At 36.9% G+C, this 17,571-nt stretch overlaps 1 protein-coding gene across 2 annotated transcripts in view; it reads left to right on the top strand.

The window, feature by feature from the left end:
- dcun1d5 (defective in cullin neddylation 1 domain containing 5) overlaps nucleotides 1-17,102 on the top strand; it is a 28,277-nt gene extending 11,175 nt beyond the window's left edge. Inside the window, exons 3-8 of one of the 2 annotated variants that reach the window (XM_003219332.4) lie at nucleotides 1,095-1,165; nucleotides 2,835-2,926; nucleotides 8,373-8,481; nucleotides 8,571-8,675; nucleotides 10,241-10,343; nucleotides 14,365-17,102. In XM_003219332.4, coding sequence (XP_003219380.1) covers nucleotides 1,095-1,165; nucleotides 2,835-2,926; nucleotides 8,373-8,481; nucleotides 8,571-8,675; nucleotides 10,241-10,343; nucleotides 14,365-14,420 — 536 coding nt within the window. In that variant the 3' untranslated portion in view covers nucleotides 14,421-17,102. The remainder of the gene's footprint in view (nucleotides 1-1,094; nucleotides 1,166-2,834; nucleotides 2,927-8,372; nucleotides 8,482-8,570; nucleotides 8,676-10,240; nucleotides 10,344-14,364) is intronic. The other variant, XM_008108045.3, reaches the window with a different exon arrangement.
- Nucleotides 17,103-17,571: the final 469 nt, after the last annotated feature.

Here is a 17,571-nt window from a genome sequence, read left to right as displayed (position 1 = left end):
GGTTTCTTAAGTTCAACAACCTAAATTTAAGGGTATTTTGCAGTTAAAATTGTTGCTGCACCTGAAAATCATAATTTATTTTCTGACTTTCCTAATTGTACATGGTTGGATAAAGATAATCGCTTTGCTTCCACACCTAGTATATCACCTAGTATATCATTACCTTTACTGACCTGTCCTTGCACTCAGTTTCCCTCTTTTTTGTGTAATAAAGTGTATAATTCTCCAGGTGGGAGAATTCATTGCCTCATTGCCTCCTTGGTTGGAACATTAGTACTGTTTCTAACTATCTGCTGTTCTTTTGTGATTATTTGGAAGTTAACATCTATCGAAATGTATCTGATATAACTATTCATAACAACATTGAGATTTTCTTTTTCTATCACTGTTGCTTTTGCAGTAAACCACCAGAAAAGTAAACTTCCTGACTGTAACATTCCTCCTTTAGTCATTCCATCTTCTTTGTATTTGTATATATAGGAGATTAGGCAAGCATCCAATCTGGCAGCTTTAGGAAAAGTTTAAAAACTTGGCTTTTCCAATGTGCTTTTGAAAAATGAATACCCAATTCCCATGTCATGTCCCTTTTCAGTGTCAAATGTTTTTCTGATGCACCTTATCTCATCCCTCAGTTGAGAATAACCTCATTGTTTATACCACCCAAGTTTCCCACTAAATGCAGCACTTTATCTACCTACCTCACATATCGGTTTCACTCCTCACACTTTGGCCCAGCTCTCCATTGTTTAAATTTTTGTACTGTTTTTATACTATGTTTTATTATGTTATTGTTATTGTTTTGTTTCACTATGAAAGCATTTTACTGGAAGCTGTTGTGGGTCTTGTATGTATTTTATTTTGTTTTATTGTAATTGCTTGGGCTTGGCCCCATGTTAGCCGCCCCGAGTCCCTTCGGGGAGATGGAGGTGGGGTACAAAAATAAAGTAGTAGTAGTAGTTGTTATCGTTGTTGTTGTTGTTGTTGTTGTTGTTGTTTTCAGTGCATATTTCAAGGCCAAATATGTGGTCTGGTCATTGGTGAGAAAAGTGTGATTTTTAGGTATGATACCTTAACCTGCTTTCTTTGTTTTGAAGGTGAGGATGAAATAGTTGGACCTGAGGGAATGGAGAAATTCTGTGAAGACATTGGAGTCGAACCTGAAAATGTAAGTTCGGTTAGTAAAAGTGACTACACTATTTTCTGAAAATAAGTAAGATTAGATTTTCAGATTATTTTCATAATATCTATTTTCCATGTATGTTCCCTTTCCTTTTATCTGAAATGAACACTTACTTGTCTTTTCCGAAGTCATTTGCCTGCAGTGGAAAAATCTAAACACAACAGCAATTTTTTCTGCTTAATTTAATGAAATTTTTAGTAACGATAGTTGCCTCAGGAAATGAAGTTTATCATATTTCAGGCAAGTAGAGGCAGAGGAGTTTGAGCCACCTGTTTATGAGGGATGAAGTATTTTTAGAAGAGATGTCCTTATTTTCTCTGTGATCTCTCTGGGAACTTAGAATGTCAAGGTACTTCTAAATAAGTTTTCCTACAAATGTTCAAAATCCCATTAAGCTCAGTGCAGGTTTATTCCTAGATAAGTGAATCTGGTTATAGTGTCCCTCAAAAATCTACACTTGCATGCATAATATAATAATAATAATAATAATAATAATAATAATTAATAATAAACTTTATATACTGCTCTATCTCCCCAAAGGGACTCAGGGCGGTTTCCAAAGTGTACAAATACAAATACAAAACAACATACAATAAAATATAACAAAAATGCATCATAGATAAAACACAGCAATTTCAGTTAAAAAACACTTGCAGTGACAGCCTTCGATCAAGGGGCGGGAAACATTAGTCAGGGCGAGGCTGGCCTTAATCCATTTTTAGGGTAGATGAGAACTTATATACCTATCTTAGGGGCAGGTGATGAGCAGTATACCACAATCTGATTCAAGTGAAAACTAATCTTGATCAAAAACCTGCCATATTCACTGCTGTAAAATCTTCTGAGCTAGATTTCATTTCTCTTGCACATATGGGATTGGAGGTCCATTTTACTCTTCATTTCATATTAACTGAGAAGCTCACCTTATTAGTGTGTCTTTACAGTCCCCTTTGTTTAAATGGTGCTTTCTATGCATGAAAATTAAAAGAAGTGGAGTTGGTGCAAAGGGCAAGGATTGTTCACGAGAAACCTCTTTTTAAACTTAACTTACCCAATGTTTATGGAGCTGTCCAAGAGACAAAGGTGGACTGGGTCAAGACTTTGGTGTCAGCCACCCAGCAAGTGGTTTAAAGTTGGGAAATTAAACTGTGGTTATCTGTCGCACCCTACAAAGAAGAAAATACGCTGAAAGTTGGATAGATTTTAGAACTCTTAAGAAAATTATTCCCTGATTGGAAAGTGGAAATATTAGATAGTAAACCTTCACATACTTCCTCCGATCCTTCTCCCACCTTCTGTTAATTACATGTCAGGTGACTATGAAGTTCACAAATACAATATCTCAAATTAGGACAAAGAGTGTTCACCATTTTGTATCTGAAGCCTTGGAAACTGCTTATTTTGCTTTGTATCCAAGGCACTTCTGATTTGGAGACTGTCCAAATGCTTCTGCATTTGGTATCTTCATCTCAGACATACGTCTTATCCAAACCTTATTCATAATCCTAAAGTTAAAGCAGAAATTCTGCTAATTTAAAATGGTATCTGTATTTAGAATTATTGTAAATTTTAATTGTCATTCAAAAATCATTGATGGGCAAATGGTATTAACTCTTGTAATTGTTGCATATTTTGCTTTGGTTTTCTTGTACAGATTATTATGCTAGTTTTAGCCTGGAAACTGGAGGCTGAAAGCATGGGATTCTTTACAAAGGAAGAATGGTTAAAGGGGATGACCTCATTACAGTAAGAATTTATATTTAAAATATTTGCATGTGTCTGAAATGTTATTCTTTCAATTAGTAAACTGTTGAAAATAACAGTTGCATGAAGGTTATTTCAAAATGGTCTGATAATGGACTGTATGGTTTCACTGTGTGTCAGAATATATGTTGTATATATCCTTCTCCTTTTGTGCATTCCTGAAACAGTTCTGAGGTGATCAAGAAAGCAAATTCTTAAATAAATCTTTACTTCCCCGCTCGGTGTTTCTACTTGAAACCAGCCCCAGTTCTAAAATCAAAAGGGGACTATGTGCATGCAACTTCATTTAATGCTAGTTTACCACGACATGTCATAACTTTAGCCTTGAATGAAGAAATATATATTGCTTGCAAAATGTTGCAGAGAGCACCATGTCCTTTCATATTTGTCATTTACTAACAGCTTGCCAAATTTGCCTAGGGTGTAGGGAAACTTTGTATTGCAGCCTCTTTGGAATGTAAACGCCACATTTAGAATTGGGAAACAGGTTCTCTTCTCAACTTAGATCACAGTGTTTGGGGGGAAATGCAATGTAATAGTGATAACTGAGTTCTTTCCTATCACTATTGCCACATGTTTCTGGAACTGGCTTCAGACATCACAGGAGTGATGTTTTTAATTTTCTTCCATGGTGTTAAACTTGTGGCCCTCCATGTGTTTTGGACTTCAGCTCCCAGAATTCCTTAACATTGGACAAGCTATCTACTGCTTCTGGGAGTTGGAGGGCAAAACACCTGGAGGACTACAAGTTTGACACCTCTGCTCTACACTGTAGAATTAATGCAGTTTGTCACAACTTTAACTCCCATGGCCCAATGCAATGGAATCATGGTAGTTGTCATTTTTCAAGGATTTTAACCTTCTTTGCCAAAGAATGCTGATCCCTCACCAAACTACAACTCCCATGATTCTATAGCAATGAGATAGAGTGGTGTAAAACTGCATTATGCCTACTATGTAGATGCATCCTTGATTATTCCTCTTGTTGTCCTTCACGTGGCTGACAAAGTCTTTGTTTAATTTCGAGGAAAGGTTTTAATGGTTTCTGTGTTGTAAGCCATTCGTTTCACATAATCTTCCGATTTTAGTGGTGTAGGCAGTTTCATCACATACTCTTCTGTATGTTCGTGATATGTTTTGTTTTAATTCTATAATTTGTCTTATAATAAATAATAATTAAACTTTATTTCTGTTCTACCTTATCTCCCCATGGGGACTCAGAGCGGTTCACAACAAACAGCCACAAAAATTCAATGCCATAAAATGCAATCAAAATCAAAGCAACCAAACAACATAAATCAAATAAAACATATTAAAACAACCACAACAAGTCTTAGTTTTAGTTTGGGAAGGAAAATAACATAGAAAGTAAAAGAATATCACATTGCAAGAGAGGTCCTGTTGATAAGAAGTTTCTCTACTCAGGAAAACTGTGGCCATTCTTTTCTAGCTAGTTATAGCACTCTCTTTAATTAATCAGATTAATAGAATTAGGGATTCTGGTTGTTACTGGAGGCTTAAGGGGACACCTGCAGCATACAGTGGCCTTCATCAGCATGTCCAGGTTTGACTCATCCTTTGTAGAGTATTGGCTGGAGCACTACAATACACCATTTGTGAGATTGGCTTTGAAGACTAGTCAGAAATATAATTCAGTATACAGTATAACTACTAATCCACTGAGCCAAATTACAGGAACATATTTCACCACTTTTTAATGTGCATTGGCTGCCAGACATTTTTCAGATATAATTCAAAGTGCTGCTCAATCCTAAAACAGTCTTAAGTCACTTTTTTTAGTGAACCCATGCCCATTATCAATGGGGAGCTAGATGGGGGCCAATTCTTTGAAATGTTATGCTGTTCAGCATTGGATAATGCCCCCCTTGACACTGCAGATATGTGGTGTAAAAGTATTCTTGGATTAAAAGCTGCCACAGGTACCCCTGGTGATTTGAAAAAAAAGATTGCTATATGGTTACCTGTGGCTTTTTTAGCATTTATAGTCATTTATGAGCCTGGATAATCTGGAGACATTAGTGTATGTTCTGATAACTTCCAGATTGGATTATTACAATGCATTCCACGAAGGCTTCTTTGAAAACATTCTAGAGATGGTTTCTGATGCACTGATGCACTGTCTGTCTGTGGACAGGACTAGTAACACATGATTATATTTTCTGAGTTTCAAAACACCCAAACTCCTTCCCAGTCAAATATGAGGCCCAATTAAAAGTTCTTCACAGTGCTCAGTAAATCCTTGAAAAATGTCCTTCCTTGGTTCAAACTAAACTTGACTGGAGAGTTGTGCCTGTGCTTTCTTGGTGGTGGCACCTCAACCATGAATCTCACCCCTGGTGGAGGTCTACCACCTGGTGTTGTCATTTAGGTACTAGCACATATTTGTTCAGGTTATTGTGTTGTGTTTGTGATGTGTGCTAGGGAAGGCTTTTAATGTTGTTGTTCAATAGTACAACAATAAAGCTATTCTAGTCTATTGACAAATAGGCCAGTGCTGCATTTATTTTATTGCACAATTATTTCCTTATAATGCATTTTTTTCTATTAATGTCCTCATATACATAATTTTAATCGTTTTTATATGCAGGGCTGATTTGGTTGTTTGCTTTTGCAAGTTGTTTGCCATTCTGAGGATTTGGTAAGAAAATTGAAGATGCAAATAAAATAAATGTGTGTTCTTCAGAGCTTTCCCCAGAGCCATAGATTTAGCAACATAGGAATACTGAATCTGATCTAGTCCGATATTATCAGTTCTTAACTGGTAATGGCTGCCAAAGGTTTCAGGGAGGATACTTTCCTATTCCCTGGAGAGTGAATAATGCCTTGAAGGTTTCCCAATCAGTTACCTATCATGTCCAATTTTGCTTTGCTTCCAAAATCACAGAAGATGGATTCTGTTAACAATATGTTATGGTTGGGTGGTTGGGCAGGTAATATCTAGGGCATGAGCTTTTGATCATAGCAACTCAATACTGTGAAGTCTTCTGTGTTTTTTAGGCTATCCAAGACATGTGGTTATAGCTTTGTTTTAATACTTTTGATTTATGGATTCTGCCCTAGTATTTGCATATTGGGAAGTGGCTTGTAATAAATAGGTGGTTGGTTCTACAACAAACTGTTAAGTATGCACCCTATAGGGGAAGTAAATATGTTCATGGGTGGCTTTGTTAGCCATATACTCCCCTGAAGATGCAGGTCCTCAGCTTGGGGGGGGGGGGGTTACCCCTAAACTTATTCTTATTATCTTTATTTATATCCCACCTTTCTCCCCATGGGGACTCAAGGTGGCTGACATCTATCCACACTAAACAGTTTAAAAAGAGCAATACAAAAGTTAAAAAACAAATAATAACAATTTGGTAAAAACAGAATTAAAATACATCAAATACATTAAAATGGCATTTAAAACTCATATATCCCTCAACCCCACCCACCCTCATTAGAGCCTCCCCTTACCCTTCCCCAAAAGCCTTTTGGCAGAGGAAGGTCTTGACCTGCTTGCGGAAAGCCAGCAGGGATGAGGCCATTCTGGTTTCTCTTGGGAGCAAGTTCCACAGCCTGGAAGCAGCCACCGAAAATGATCCTCTGTTCCCACCAAGTATGTTTGAATGGGTGCTCGGACCGAGAGAAGGCCCTCCCCAATATATCGTAGATGCCTACCAGGTTCTCAGCTTGGAAATTGACCTCTCAGCGGTGACCAGGAGTACATTTGTACACTTACGGCTTGTGAATCAATTGTACACATTCCTTGAGATATCAGATTTTGGCCAGAATGGCATATTTCTTAGCGCCCTTAGTTACCCTTGCAGTTTGGAAACAGCTGATCTAAAGAGCCTCAGCCAGGTTGTTAACTGGAACTCACTAAAATTAGCACATAGATTGATTAGTTACTGATAAGTTTCTGGACTCTCTGCAGCTCAACTCAAAGTTATTTAATGGGCCATATTTTCCTTTATGATTTTGCCTGTGTTTTGAGATCTCTTAGGGAGATCGTTCTCTCTATTCCATGACTCTCAATGGTACATCTGATGGGAATATGCACGAAGGCCTTCTCAGTGGCTGCTTCCAGGCTCTGAAACTTGTTTCCAAGAGAGTGGATAGAGTGGCACCCAGCTTGCTCTTTTTCTGCAGTACTTGTTTGTTTGTTCGTTTTGGCAGGATATTGTGCTGGATTTTCATTTTGGTTTTAATAGTTTGCTTTTAACAGGTTTTAAAATTTTCTAAGTAGTTGTGATTACATTTTTAACTCTTCTATGCAGTGATTTTAGCTATGTTTCTTATAAAAATGATAAATTACCCTGAGTTGGGAAAAGAGGGTATTAACAACAAATTCCTGGCTCATGGGGAGACCTTACTGTGTTATTCGGAGCAGGTTGTCCACTATTTTTCTTGCTTTATTTTTTATTTCAGTCATCATTTCTGTAAGTACAAATGGAAAGAATCATTACCCTTACTAATTTCTCAGCTGAAAATGGGATCCCTGAAATCCAGAAAACCTGATCAGGAAGAATAACACAGAGGCAAGAATTTTGCAGTCTTTGCCTGGTGTTAATGCACCTCAGAGTATTTAAGAAATTGATTTTGCACAGAAATATACATGGGATTTTTGTGTGTGAAAATAATAAATGTTGTGCAAAATCCACATTCTTTGAAACATGTTTTTGAGTAAAATGGATGCTTTTGTTCAAAAATGATTTTTCATGCAGAAATACATGTTATGGGGTGATATTTCCATGATGGGCTTTTTATTTTACATAAAAAGCACAAAAACACAGATTTCTGGAAAAAGTATTTTTCACATACACAAAAAATCCACTTTACTTTCAAAAATGTGGGTTTACCAAAAATCAAACCACCATGATATTGAAGCAAAAACTCTGAATGTATTTCTGTGCAAAGTAACATCCAGGCCAAAACTCTGTTTAGGGTTTATTTCTTCTTCAGTGGAAAAAAACCACTACAGAAATTAATATCTTTGTTTGTAGGCATGAAATATTCAAAGATTTACACTCCTGCCTCCACACTGACCCTGACACCACTTAATGTTTATCCATCACTCTGTACTAGCTCACGTTTAGCATGGGTGCACTTTTTCCATCATAGTATCCTTCCCCAGACTCTTGCCCTCCAAATGTTTTTAATGACAGCTTCCTTGGTCTCAGGTAACTTGGCCAATTCTGAATGATAATAGAAGTTGCACCAAAAAAGCATTTGGAAGACTGCAGGTTGTAAAAGAAGATAATAGAATAGCTATGTACGAGAATGCTTTAGGCCATCACCATCTGTTGAGAGCTTTGAAATGCTTTGAACCTTGATTGTCTTACCATTGAATGTAGGAAGCATTTGTGCCTACCTAATCCGAATTATGAATTTAACATATAACTTTCTTTTTATTTCTTTATTTAAGATGTGACTGTACAGAAAAACTGCAGAGTAAATTTGATTTTTTGCGGTCACAGCTGAATGACATTTCAACGTTTAAGAATATCTACAGATATGCATTTGATTTTGCAAGGGTAAGTGCATATCCCCTATTCAGAACAATATGAATTGAGGTCCCTACTATCATTTGTGTTTTGAGTTATGGTTTCTTTAATCAATTTAGGATAAAGACCAGAGAAGTCTTGATATTGACACTGCAAAATCTATGTTAGCACTTCTACTTGGAAGAACGTGGCCATTGTTTTCAGTATTTTACCAATACTTGGAGGTATGCATATCTAAATTTCAAAAAATTAAATGTGCTGGATATTTAATCGATAATATATATAAGTCTACAGAAACTATGAGATCACCTCACATTGTTTGCCCTGCCCTTTAAGAAGAAATGTACTGACTAGCTTCCAGTTATCTCTTGCATCCTCACTTGAAAGAAACTTCTCTTAGGATAACTAGTTGAGTAACTGGTTATTTTTAGACTTGAGTGCTGTGTACCTGCCTTGGAATACTGTCCAAAAAGCACAGAGAAGAGTGACAGTATTTTAATGTCATTAGGATGAGCTTTTATTTCATAGAGTCATAGAGTTGGAAGAAACCATAAGGGTCATCCAGTCCTGCCATGCAGGAAAACACAATCAAAGCACTCCCCACAAATTTCCTTCTTTACTAATATATAATTTGAAAAGAAACAGGTAGCTTTGCATACATTCTACTCCCCTGTATTCTTTAGAAACAAAAGATATATATAAATGGTTGTAAGTGCTTTAGATTGAAGAGACATTAGAATTGCATGATTGTAGAGCTGCTGTATATATTCATGTATAAGTCTAGGAAAATAGTCAAAAAATGACCTTTAAAATGGGTCAATGTAAATATTGTATTTAACTCTTATCAGAAAAGGAAATTCTTTTGTCTGAGTAGAATGGTGAAAGATGAGAGCTTAATCTATTCTGGGAGAACCTAAAAGAATATAACAACACATTATTTATATCCCGCCCTCTCTTCCCAAGGGGACTCAGGGCAGTTTCCAGTGAGTAACAAAAATGGCAAGCATTCAGTGCCTAAAACAAACAAAATTCAAGTCATAAATAAGAAATAAAATAATCTCAACATAATTCATAAAATTAACCAAAAATTAGTACTGAACCTCTACTGTCTCCACCGTAATCTACCTTCTGGCCTTTTTGAATGCCTGGGTGGGAAAATTGTGACCAGTGACCAGGGACGACTGGCTCCAAGGCATCTGTGGTGCTTTCCCTTCTCCGCAGAATGACCCTTGACCTATCCATGAGTCTCATGAAAATCCATGGTTTTGACACCAAAACCTGCTCTTGACTTATACACGAGATTGACTATATATGAGTATATATGGTAAATGCCATGGAATGCTTTCTGCTTTGCTCACCTCTGCTCCTAGGATAAATCATTCTTTCCCTTTAGGAAACTAGCACGCTTCTCTATTCAACTATTTCCTTTTAGAGCCTGGAAAGGAAATATACTCATGTATAAACCATATTATTCTGCTAAAAGAAATGGTATCTTTTTTATTCTTATTTACTACTAATGTTATATGCTACCAGCTGCCTTTCCCTATATTTTCATGCCTGCCTTTATGCCCCATGCAATGGTTCCGCTTGTTACATTTTCCAAAAATCTCCTTTTTTAGCAGTCAAGCTGTCTTATTTAGAGCTATACTAAAACTGCTTCCTCAGATATTTCATAAACTACAATAATGTCTTGCCTGTATGAAGAAGAAGAAAATGCATGATTCTTTGTGTGATTATTCTCTTATACTACATTTTGTTGGCTGAGACCCAATCTCTTATTGTTCTGTAGCAGTCAAAATACAGAGTAATTAACAAAGATCAGTGGTACAATGTGTTAGAATTCAGCAGAACTGTCCATGCAGATCTTAGCAACTACGATGAAGATGGGGCATGTGAGTATAACTCAGTTTTGTTATATTTGAATGTATGCATTGGATGAATTTTGGTTTTCAGGTAAATAGCTTACAATCCTTTAAAAACTAGACTAGTTAAATCAGTGCAAAAATAACAAAAGAGAGGAATAGATAAGGGCCATGGGTGAGAAACATATTTGAAAAAGAAATCCAGTACATTTAAAAACCATTTTGTATTCATCTAGTACCAAAATAGGTTCATACACTAAAATTGAAAAGTCAATCCAGACAGACCTTTTGTCAAAAAATTCTGTACAGTTTTACTAGCTCTTCAGTATATGTACATATATTCTTAGCCTATATTAAGAGGCATGGTGGAAATAGTTTTCTTTTGTCAGAATATGGAGAGAATGGTACATCTGAAAATGCAGCAGAATTGTTTGCTTTAAGAACAAATGTAATGAGTCATTACTGATTTTGATATGCTTATACTGTACTGCTTTTCCATTGTTGGTGGTACAGTGCTTAATTTTCCTTCCAAAGCAGGCAGATTGCTCATACTATACTTGATGTGAAAACTCTTTGCCTGTCACGTACCAAGCCAGTTCCATGCTTGTTTTGTTGACATTCTGTCAAGAGTCAGACGCCAATTAACAAACAAAACAGAGTTTATTCAGGAGATAGGCCAAAAAGTAAACATAAACACAGAAGATAGCTTTAAACACTTAACTATCAGTGTTTAAAAAGCAGTCCAAACAAAAATATATATCAAAAGTATGTTTTAGCAAGCCAAACGGATTATCCACGCAAGTATTTAGATAAAACTAAAAAGGTGCTTAAATTCAGCTTCAAAAACAAATTGACTTTGGCTTATAAAAATAGACAAAACAAACAAGGACTTGGAACCTTCCAAAAACCTTCCAAGAGCTACAATTAGTAGCTTAAATCCGGAACAGGAAAATAAAGCCAAGGAAAAACAAACTTAGAGCCGGTGCAAAAGGCACTTTGGGTCCAAACCCTTATTGTTGCAGCTAGTCGGCTCTGTGGAATTAAAGGGGCAGTTCTCAAAAGAATCACCAAACTGGTCTGAGAATAAATAAACTAGAACTGCAGCAAACTGCTTCTACGATGCAGATAATGCCAGGAGCTCCAAAGGAAAGGCAAAGAGGCGTCGTCAGGGTGATCCAGGGTCAGGGCAGGAGACAGCAGCAGGGTCAGGAGGGCAAGCCAGTGGTCAAGAGCCGTGAGTAGTCATCCATCAAAGGGCGAAGGCAGAAGCAAGATCGAGTTACAGTCCAGGGTCCAAAAGGATGCAGTCATCAAAACCAGGTCCACGAAATGGCACAAAGAGCCAAGGCAACGATGGTAACAGCAGCTAGAAATAGTAATCAGAGTGCAGTCCAGGGAAACCCACACAGTTCCAGCCCTCCGTTGCAGAGCAATCCCAGATAACTTACATCAAAAGCAAAGTCCCAGTCCAGTCTTCTTGAACGAACAGAAATCCCAATGGCGCTTCAGCAACACCTTGCCACACGCAAAGTGAAGTGACCAAACATTCCCAATTTATTCCCCTTCCTCTTGGGTGTCCAAACACTCACACCCAAACAACAGGTGTCCCAGATCTTACTCATAATCAGAACTCCACACAGCTAGAGCTCGTGGATCAGGCATGCCTAATTGCTCGTCGGAGTTCCAATCATCCTGCCCATACTCAACCCCATGCACACTTAAAGAACCATCCTCCCTTCTCCAAGCAGCCCAAGTGGGATCTGCTCCTGAAGATACCCCAGGTTCAGTAGTATCCATAGGCCCCAATTCCCCAGACATCTCCGGTGGCTGTGCCCATTCAGTGCCCACTTCCCCAGCCACCACCTGTTCACCAGCATCCATTTCTTCCCCAAACTCCCCATCTGAATCTTTCTCAGAAGATTCCCCATTGAGCTCTCTAATCCGTTTCCTGCGCAACTCCTCCAATGAGCCTTCCTCGCGAGGGTTTTTCCTTCCTCTTCTAATCCCACCACCATCATCCATAATCCCCGAAGGCGCAGTCACAACACATTCAGAGGCCTGACATCTTGAGACTAAGACACTGAGGATATTGCCATCCCTAATCTTTACTCATAGCCATATTGGTCTTCATCCTATTAGTCCTAACTTCAGTTTTTATATTTTACTACTACTGTCCTAACTTTTTTAATCTATCTTTTGACTTTTATGGCTTCATTGTTTTTCAATTTTTATATAGATAATATTAAAGTTTTTATAGGAATGCAGAGTGTAAGATATTGATGTGAAATATAGGAGAACACACAGAATCATAGAGTTGAAAAGAAGCACATGGACCATCTAGTGCAAACCATTGTCATGCAAAAATTTCCAACTATAGCACCTCAGAAATATGCCCACCCATCTGCTATTTAAATATCTCCAGAGAAGACGAGTCCCCTATCCTTTAAGATAATCTATTCCGTGGTTGCAATAAAAAAGTTCTTCTGACTGTTTAGGTGGAACCTCTTTTAATTTGAATTTAATTTGAGTCTCGGCAAACATAGAAAACCAACTGGCTTCATTTTCTATATAAGATCCCTTCCTGTATTAAAAAAATTGCTATTATATCCCTTTTCAGTCTCCTCTTCTCCAAGCTAAGCATAATCAGCTTCTTAAGTTATTCCTTATAGTGCTTGGTTTCTAGACCCTTGATCATCTTGGTTGCTCTTTTCTGGATACATTCCAGCTTGTTGAGCTCCTTCTTGAACTGTATTTCAGGAAAGGTCTAACCAACACAAAATTACATTGGTTTTTTTGTCTCTTCGAGTGTACTGTTTCCAGGTCAGGTGTCACCCATCCTAATAATAATAATCTGCCTTTCTCTCCTGAAAAAGACTCCTTTATTTATTTATTTATTTTTGCTGCTTGGGTGTTGTAACTTACATTTATTGCTGTTGAAATTAATGTTGTTATTTTTGACCCAATCTGACAATGTGACTTCAAATTCTGTTCCTGTTTCGAGGGAATTAGTTACCTCCTCTTCTCAATTTGGTGTCATTTTCAAATTGGATAAGCATACCTATTATTTTATTGCCTAAGTCATTTGTATAATGATTTTAAACAATATCAGTCAGATCCCTGGGGAACTGCTCTTGTCATGTCTCTTCATGAGCAAGAGCTTTATGAAGGGGCCCTACTGCTTGGTCTTACTCATACTCCAAGCTTAACCATCCCCCTCAACTATTTTAACCTCTTTAGTAAACTTTAGCTTTTTTATGCCTGAGCTTTAATAAACATAACTCCAGCAAAAGATGAAAAAATGAATTTAAAAAAAACCAGTGTTTCAACCTGAGAGAATACCTTTCCAGGAATCTCTATGTCCTTTGTGGTCAACATCTGCCACAAATGCCTAGAGAAATATACTCTAGGAATCTTTAGGTGGTCGACTGGGCAAAAATTAACTATGTAGTCATGCTGGATGACCTTAAGATTCCCAGATAACACATATTAATCAAATATGTGAATTATAACATCTGCAAAAGTTAAACCCAATAATGTGGAGGACCAACTGTATATGGCCCCAAGGGACTAGCAAAAATGTACAGACAAGCTACAGTTCAGAGCAGGGTGTTGTTCCAGAAGCACTGAGATTTGAAAAGTGGAAGTTTTCCTGATCTGCTTCTTTCCAAAGACGGTTAATTTTCTTCCCTTCTTCCTCGAAAATACATTTGAGTATTTTATCATCAGCAGAATAAACAAAAATTGCTTGCCAGGAACAAACTCTCAGGTTTATTTTTCAAAACCTCATATTTTTGGAAAGTAAGATTAAATGTGGTGTCACCCAAATTTCCTTAAATTTTTATCCTTCATTCTTCTCAAACATGGTGGCGACATTTTTCATTTGCTTCAAAATATATATATTCTCTCTTTAAATGGTTTTAGAAAACACCCGCAGTGTTGTGGAATTGAGTTTCAAATTAGTGAGAGAAAATTCAATGTTAACATGATTTGAGCCTTGCTGTTGCCAAGAAGCTTAAAGTGCATTTTGTAACTGGCATTCTTCCATTTTCAGGGCCTGTTCTTCTTGATGAATTTGTGGAATGGCAAAAGGTTCGTCAAGCATCATAGCAAGAGCAGCTCTGAAGAAACTACTTGATCTTGTGATGCCTACGCTTACAAAAACTGAGTTAAAATCAAGGGTTGCATTTACATCGTTATGAACTTCGATAATTTTTTTCCTTTTATTTTTAAAGGAAGTGTTGTTACACATCAAATGGGCATTGAACCACATCTCTTCTAAGACAGAAAATTTGCGGATTTTGTCTTAAGTTTCTATCATTTCAGAATAATAAAAATTCAGATTTGTAAAAGTCTTAAAAGTGAAGGATATCCCTTGAATATGATGGTGGTACCTAGACACAAAAACCAAAACATTGTGGAGCGCATCAGAAGTACCACATCTGAATGGCTGAATGATAGAGTTGTATTAGAATTGTAGTAGTATATGAATCCGGAATTGTAGTTTTAATGGAATGATTGTATTTACGAAGACTGATTAACATTAAGCCTTGGCTGGTATTCTATTAATACCTACCATCATTTGTGCCATAGTTTGCAGCTTCAGGTGGAGGCTTGGCCTTAATATTAATTTTGCTACACTTCCCAATCAATGTTTTATTTTCTGGTAGAATATAAAAATTGTCTACTCTTGAACTTTAAAAAGTGGCCTAAATATTAAAAGGGAAGTAATTTTAGTGTTTGTAATGTGTCCTAGACTGAGAACATTTGAGTATTATCCCCCACTTCCTCTCCACATTTGAGGAGCTGTTGTTTTTGTTTTTTTTAAATGCCCCAATTCCAGGTCCCTGCATGTCATCCTGGAACTAAAGAGGAGTCATACTACTTTTACATGATCTGTTGCCATATAGCAAAAACATGAATTGGTGGAAATGTTGCTAAAAGCATTAAGAATCAGGGCAGATATGAAAAGAGGAGGTGCTTAACAATTGATTTATTTTGTTACTTTAGCATCATCAAATAATAAGTCTTACAACACACTAAAAAACCAACACGCTACTTTCATATGTCTTAAATATGACCATACACAGGATTAGCCATATATAGAAGTTCTCAAATCAACTTTGTGACATGTGAAAAAATTAAATTTAGTTTAAAAATGGCAGTGTTCATGGCTGGATGAAAAACTAATCATTCCATTTGGTATGTTGCTTCTTTTAAAACATCCTTAAGTAAATCCATGTCATCTTTATGATGTGATCTTATCTCCTGTTACTATGTTAGATAAAAAAAACATGGTAGTAGCTTTTGCCTCAGGACAATTAGAAATGTGTTTTGCACACTAACCAGGTTTCGATAGGACAAAATAATATCTTCTCTGTTTTGTATATTTTGGAGGGAGGGTCCCATTTTTCTCATATAGAGTCCTTAAGTATCTGGTTTTCTTCTACAATAGAAAAGGGCTATTTCTTCCTCAGCTCCACTAACTATTGAGATGTTATGGATCAGGTCAGCTGTTCAGTTTCTTTTCAAGAATCCTATAGGAATGACATTTTGCTGTGGAATTTTCAGCTCTTTCACAGCTCTGTACACGAAAAATGCTATTTAACATTGTGGAGAGCATTTCCACCATTCTTGTGTGATGCTCTTACTTAATTACTTGTATTAATAAATCTCTCATTTCACTTTAGAAAGTTTCACGTAATGTCTTCCTTAGCCTTATTAGAAAATATTTGTTCTGTGAGCTTTTTCTGGGGAATGGACATAAAGCCATGAATGCTACATTTTGGACATTTTCCCAAGACTATAGTCTTTGAGCATATTAAAACTGAGCTCATAAATGCTTTCAGAGGATGTGGAGTTCTAGGCTGCAAGTTTGCGGCCAAAGAAAAACTTTGACCAAGAAGGAAACAGTTTTGTAATTTGCAAGGTGCAGTAAATTTGCAAGATTGTGTACTCTGGCAGAAGGAAATCCACATCTAGCTGGGAAATATGTAGATGACAAAATGATGTAGTATTTCTAGATGAGGAATGAGGTGTTTTCATGAAAAGATTGAGTCCATGTTATTCTTTAGTGTTTGAAACCAAAATAGTTGAAGTGAGCCTTGTTGGCATATCCCAGGCTTGCCTATGAATAGGCTGGCATTCTTCCCAGAAATGGACAATGTTGTCCTTAAAAATACTGTGGCCATTAGTGGCTCTGTCACAGCTTGCACTGAGTTGGCCTTTGATAATGTAGTTTTTCCAGTTGAATTATTTCACATACTCAGGCTCTGATGTACACAGGAAGATACCAGGTTGAAAACGGAGCTAGTGATGGACCTTGTGGGTGCTGTATGTATTCCTTTTTTTGCCTGACCTCCATTCAGTTTTTACTGTGGTGTGACCACAGCACCATATTTTTCTTCCAGTTACATTAGCAGTAGTACACATAACCATTTGGGAGTAGAGATCTAGTGAAAATAGGACTCTCCTCTCAGTATACATACATATGATTGAACAGTTAGGCATCCAGATTGGCATCAGTCCTCACTCCCTACCTGTGCTTTTGGAAACCTTTCTCTCAGGTTTTTAAAATTTCATGTTACAAATCAGGAAAATCCAACTGTACCAGTAATGTAGACTAACTATTTTATTTCAAGTTGCAAATTCTGATTTTAACTTAAGTAATCAGTACATTGTTGTGTCCACCAATGCCAACGTGTTAATGTGAAAGTATCAGATTGCCATGTATGACTTGTATCTGAGGTTTTCTCACTATTCTTATAATAAAACCATATTTCAGGGTTTTAACCTATTATCAAGAGTTGTTTTTAAAGGTCTAATATACTGTTAGGAATGACAGTGGATATAAAGGGAGAAACCTAGAACCTTTGAAGCAAAAGCATCATCCCAAGGATACAAAAATGAAAAATATGGAGGGGGATACTCAAACATTATCTTTTTTAGATTGCATCTCTATATCCCCTTACATAGGAGTGAAACCTCCCAGTATGGCAATAAACATCTATAAAGGAGCAGGTAGTGTTTTATTGTACTCCCCACTTCCCCTGAAATCCCTTTCAAAGGCCTACAGGACCAACTATTCACCTATTAAATAGTTCACAGGATCCCTCTGCTAGGAATGTAAATGTTTACTTATTTTATTCTCAAGACACAAGAATTCTGAATTTGTCTTTCCTTCTGCACTCAATTTTTGAACTTCTTGCACAACAAAATTGTAAAAGGCCAAATATTTTCTCATTCTTTACAACTAGTTGAA

Source organism: Anolis carolinensis, chromosome 3 (genome assembly GCF_035594765.1).
Source record: "Anolis carolinensis isolate JA03-04 chromosome 3, rAnoCar3.1.pri, whole genome shotgun sequence".
Lineage (NCBI taxonomy): Eukaryota > Metazoa > Chordata > Lepidosauria > Squamata > Dactyloidae > Anolis > Anolis carolinensis.
Note: the sequence above shows the minus strand (reverse complement) of the source record. Positions and strands in the feature narration are given on the sequence as shown.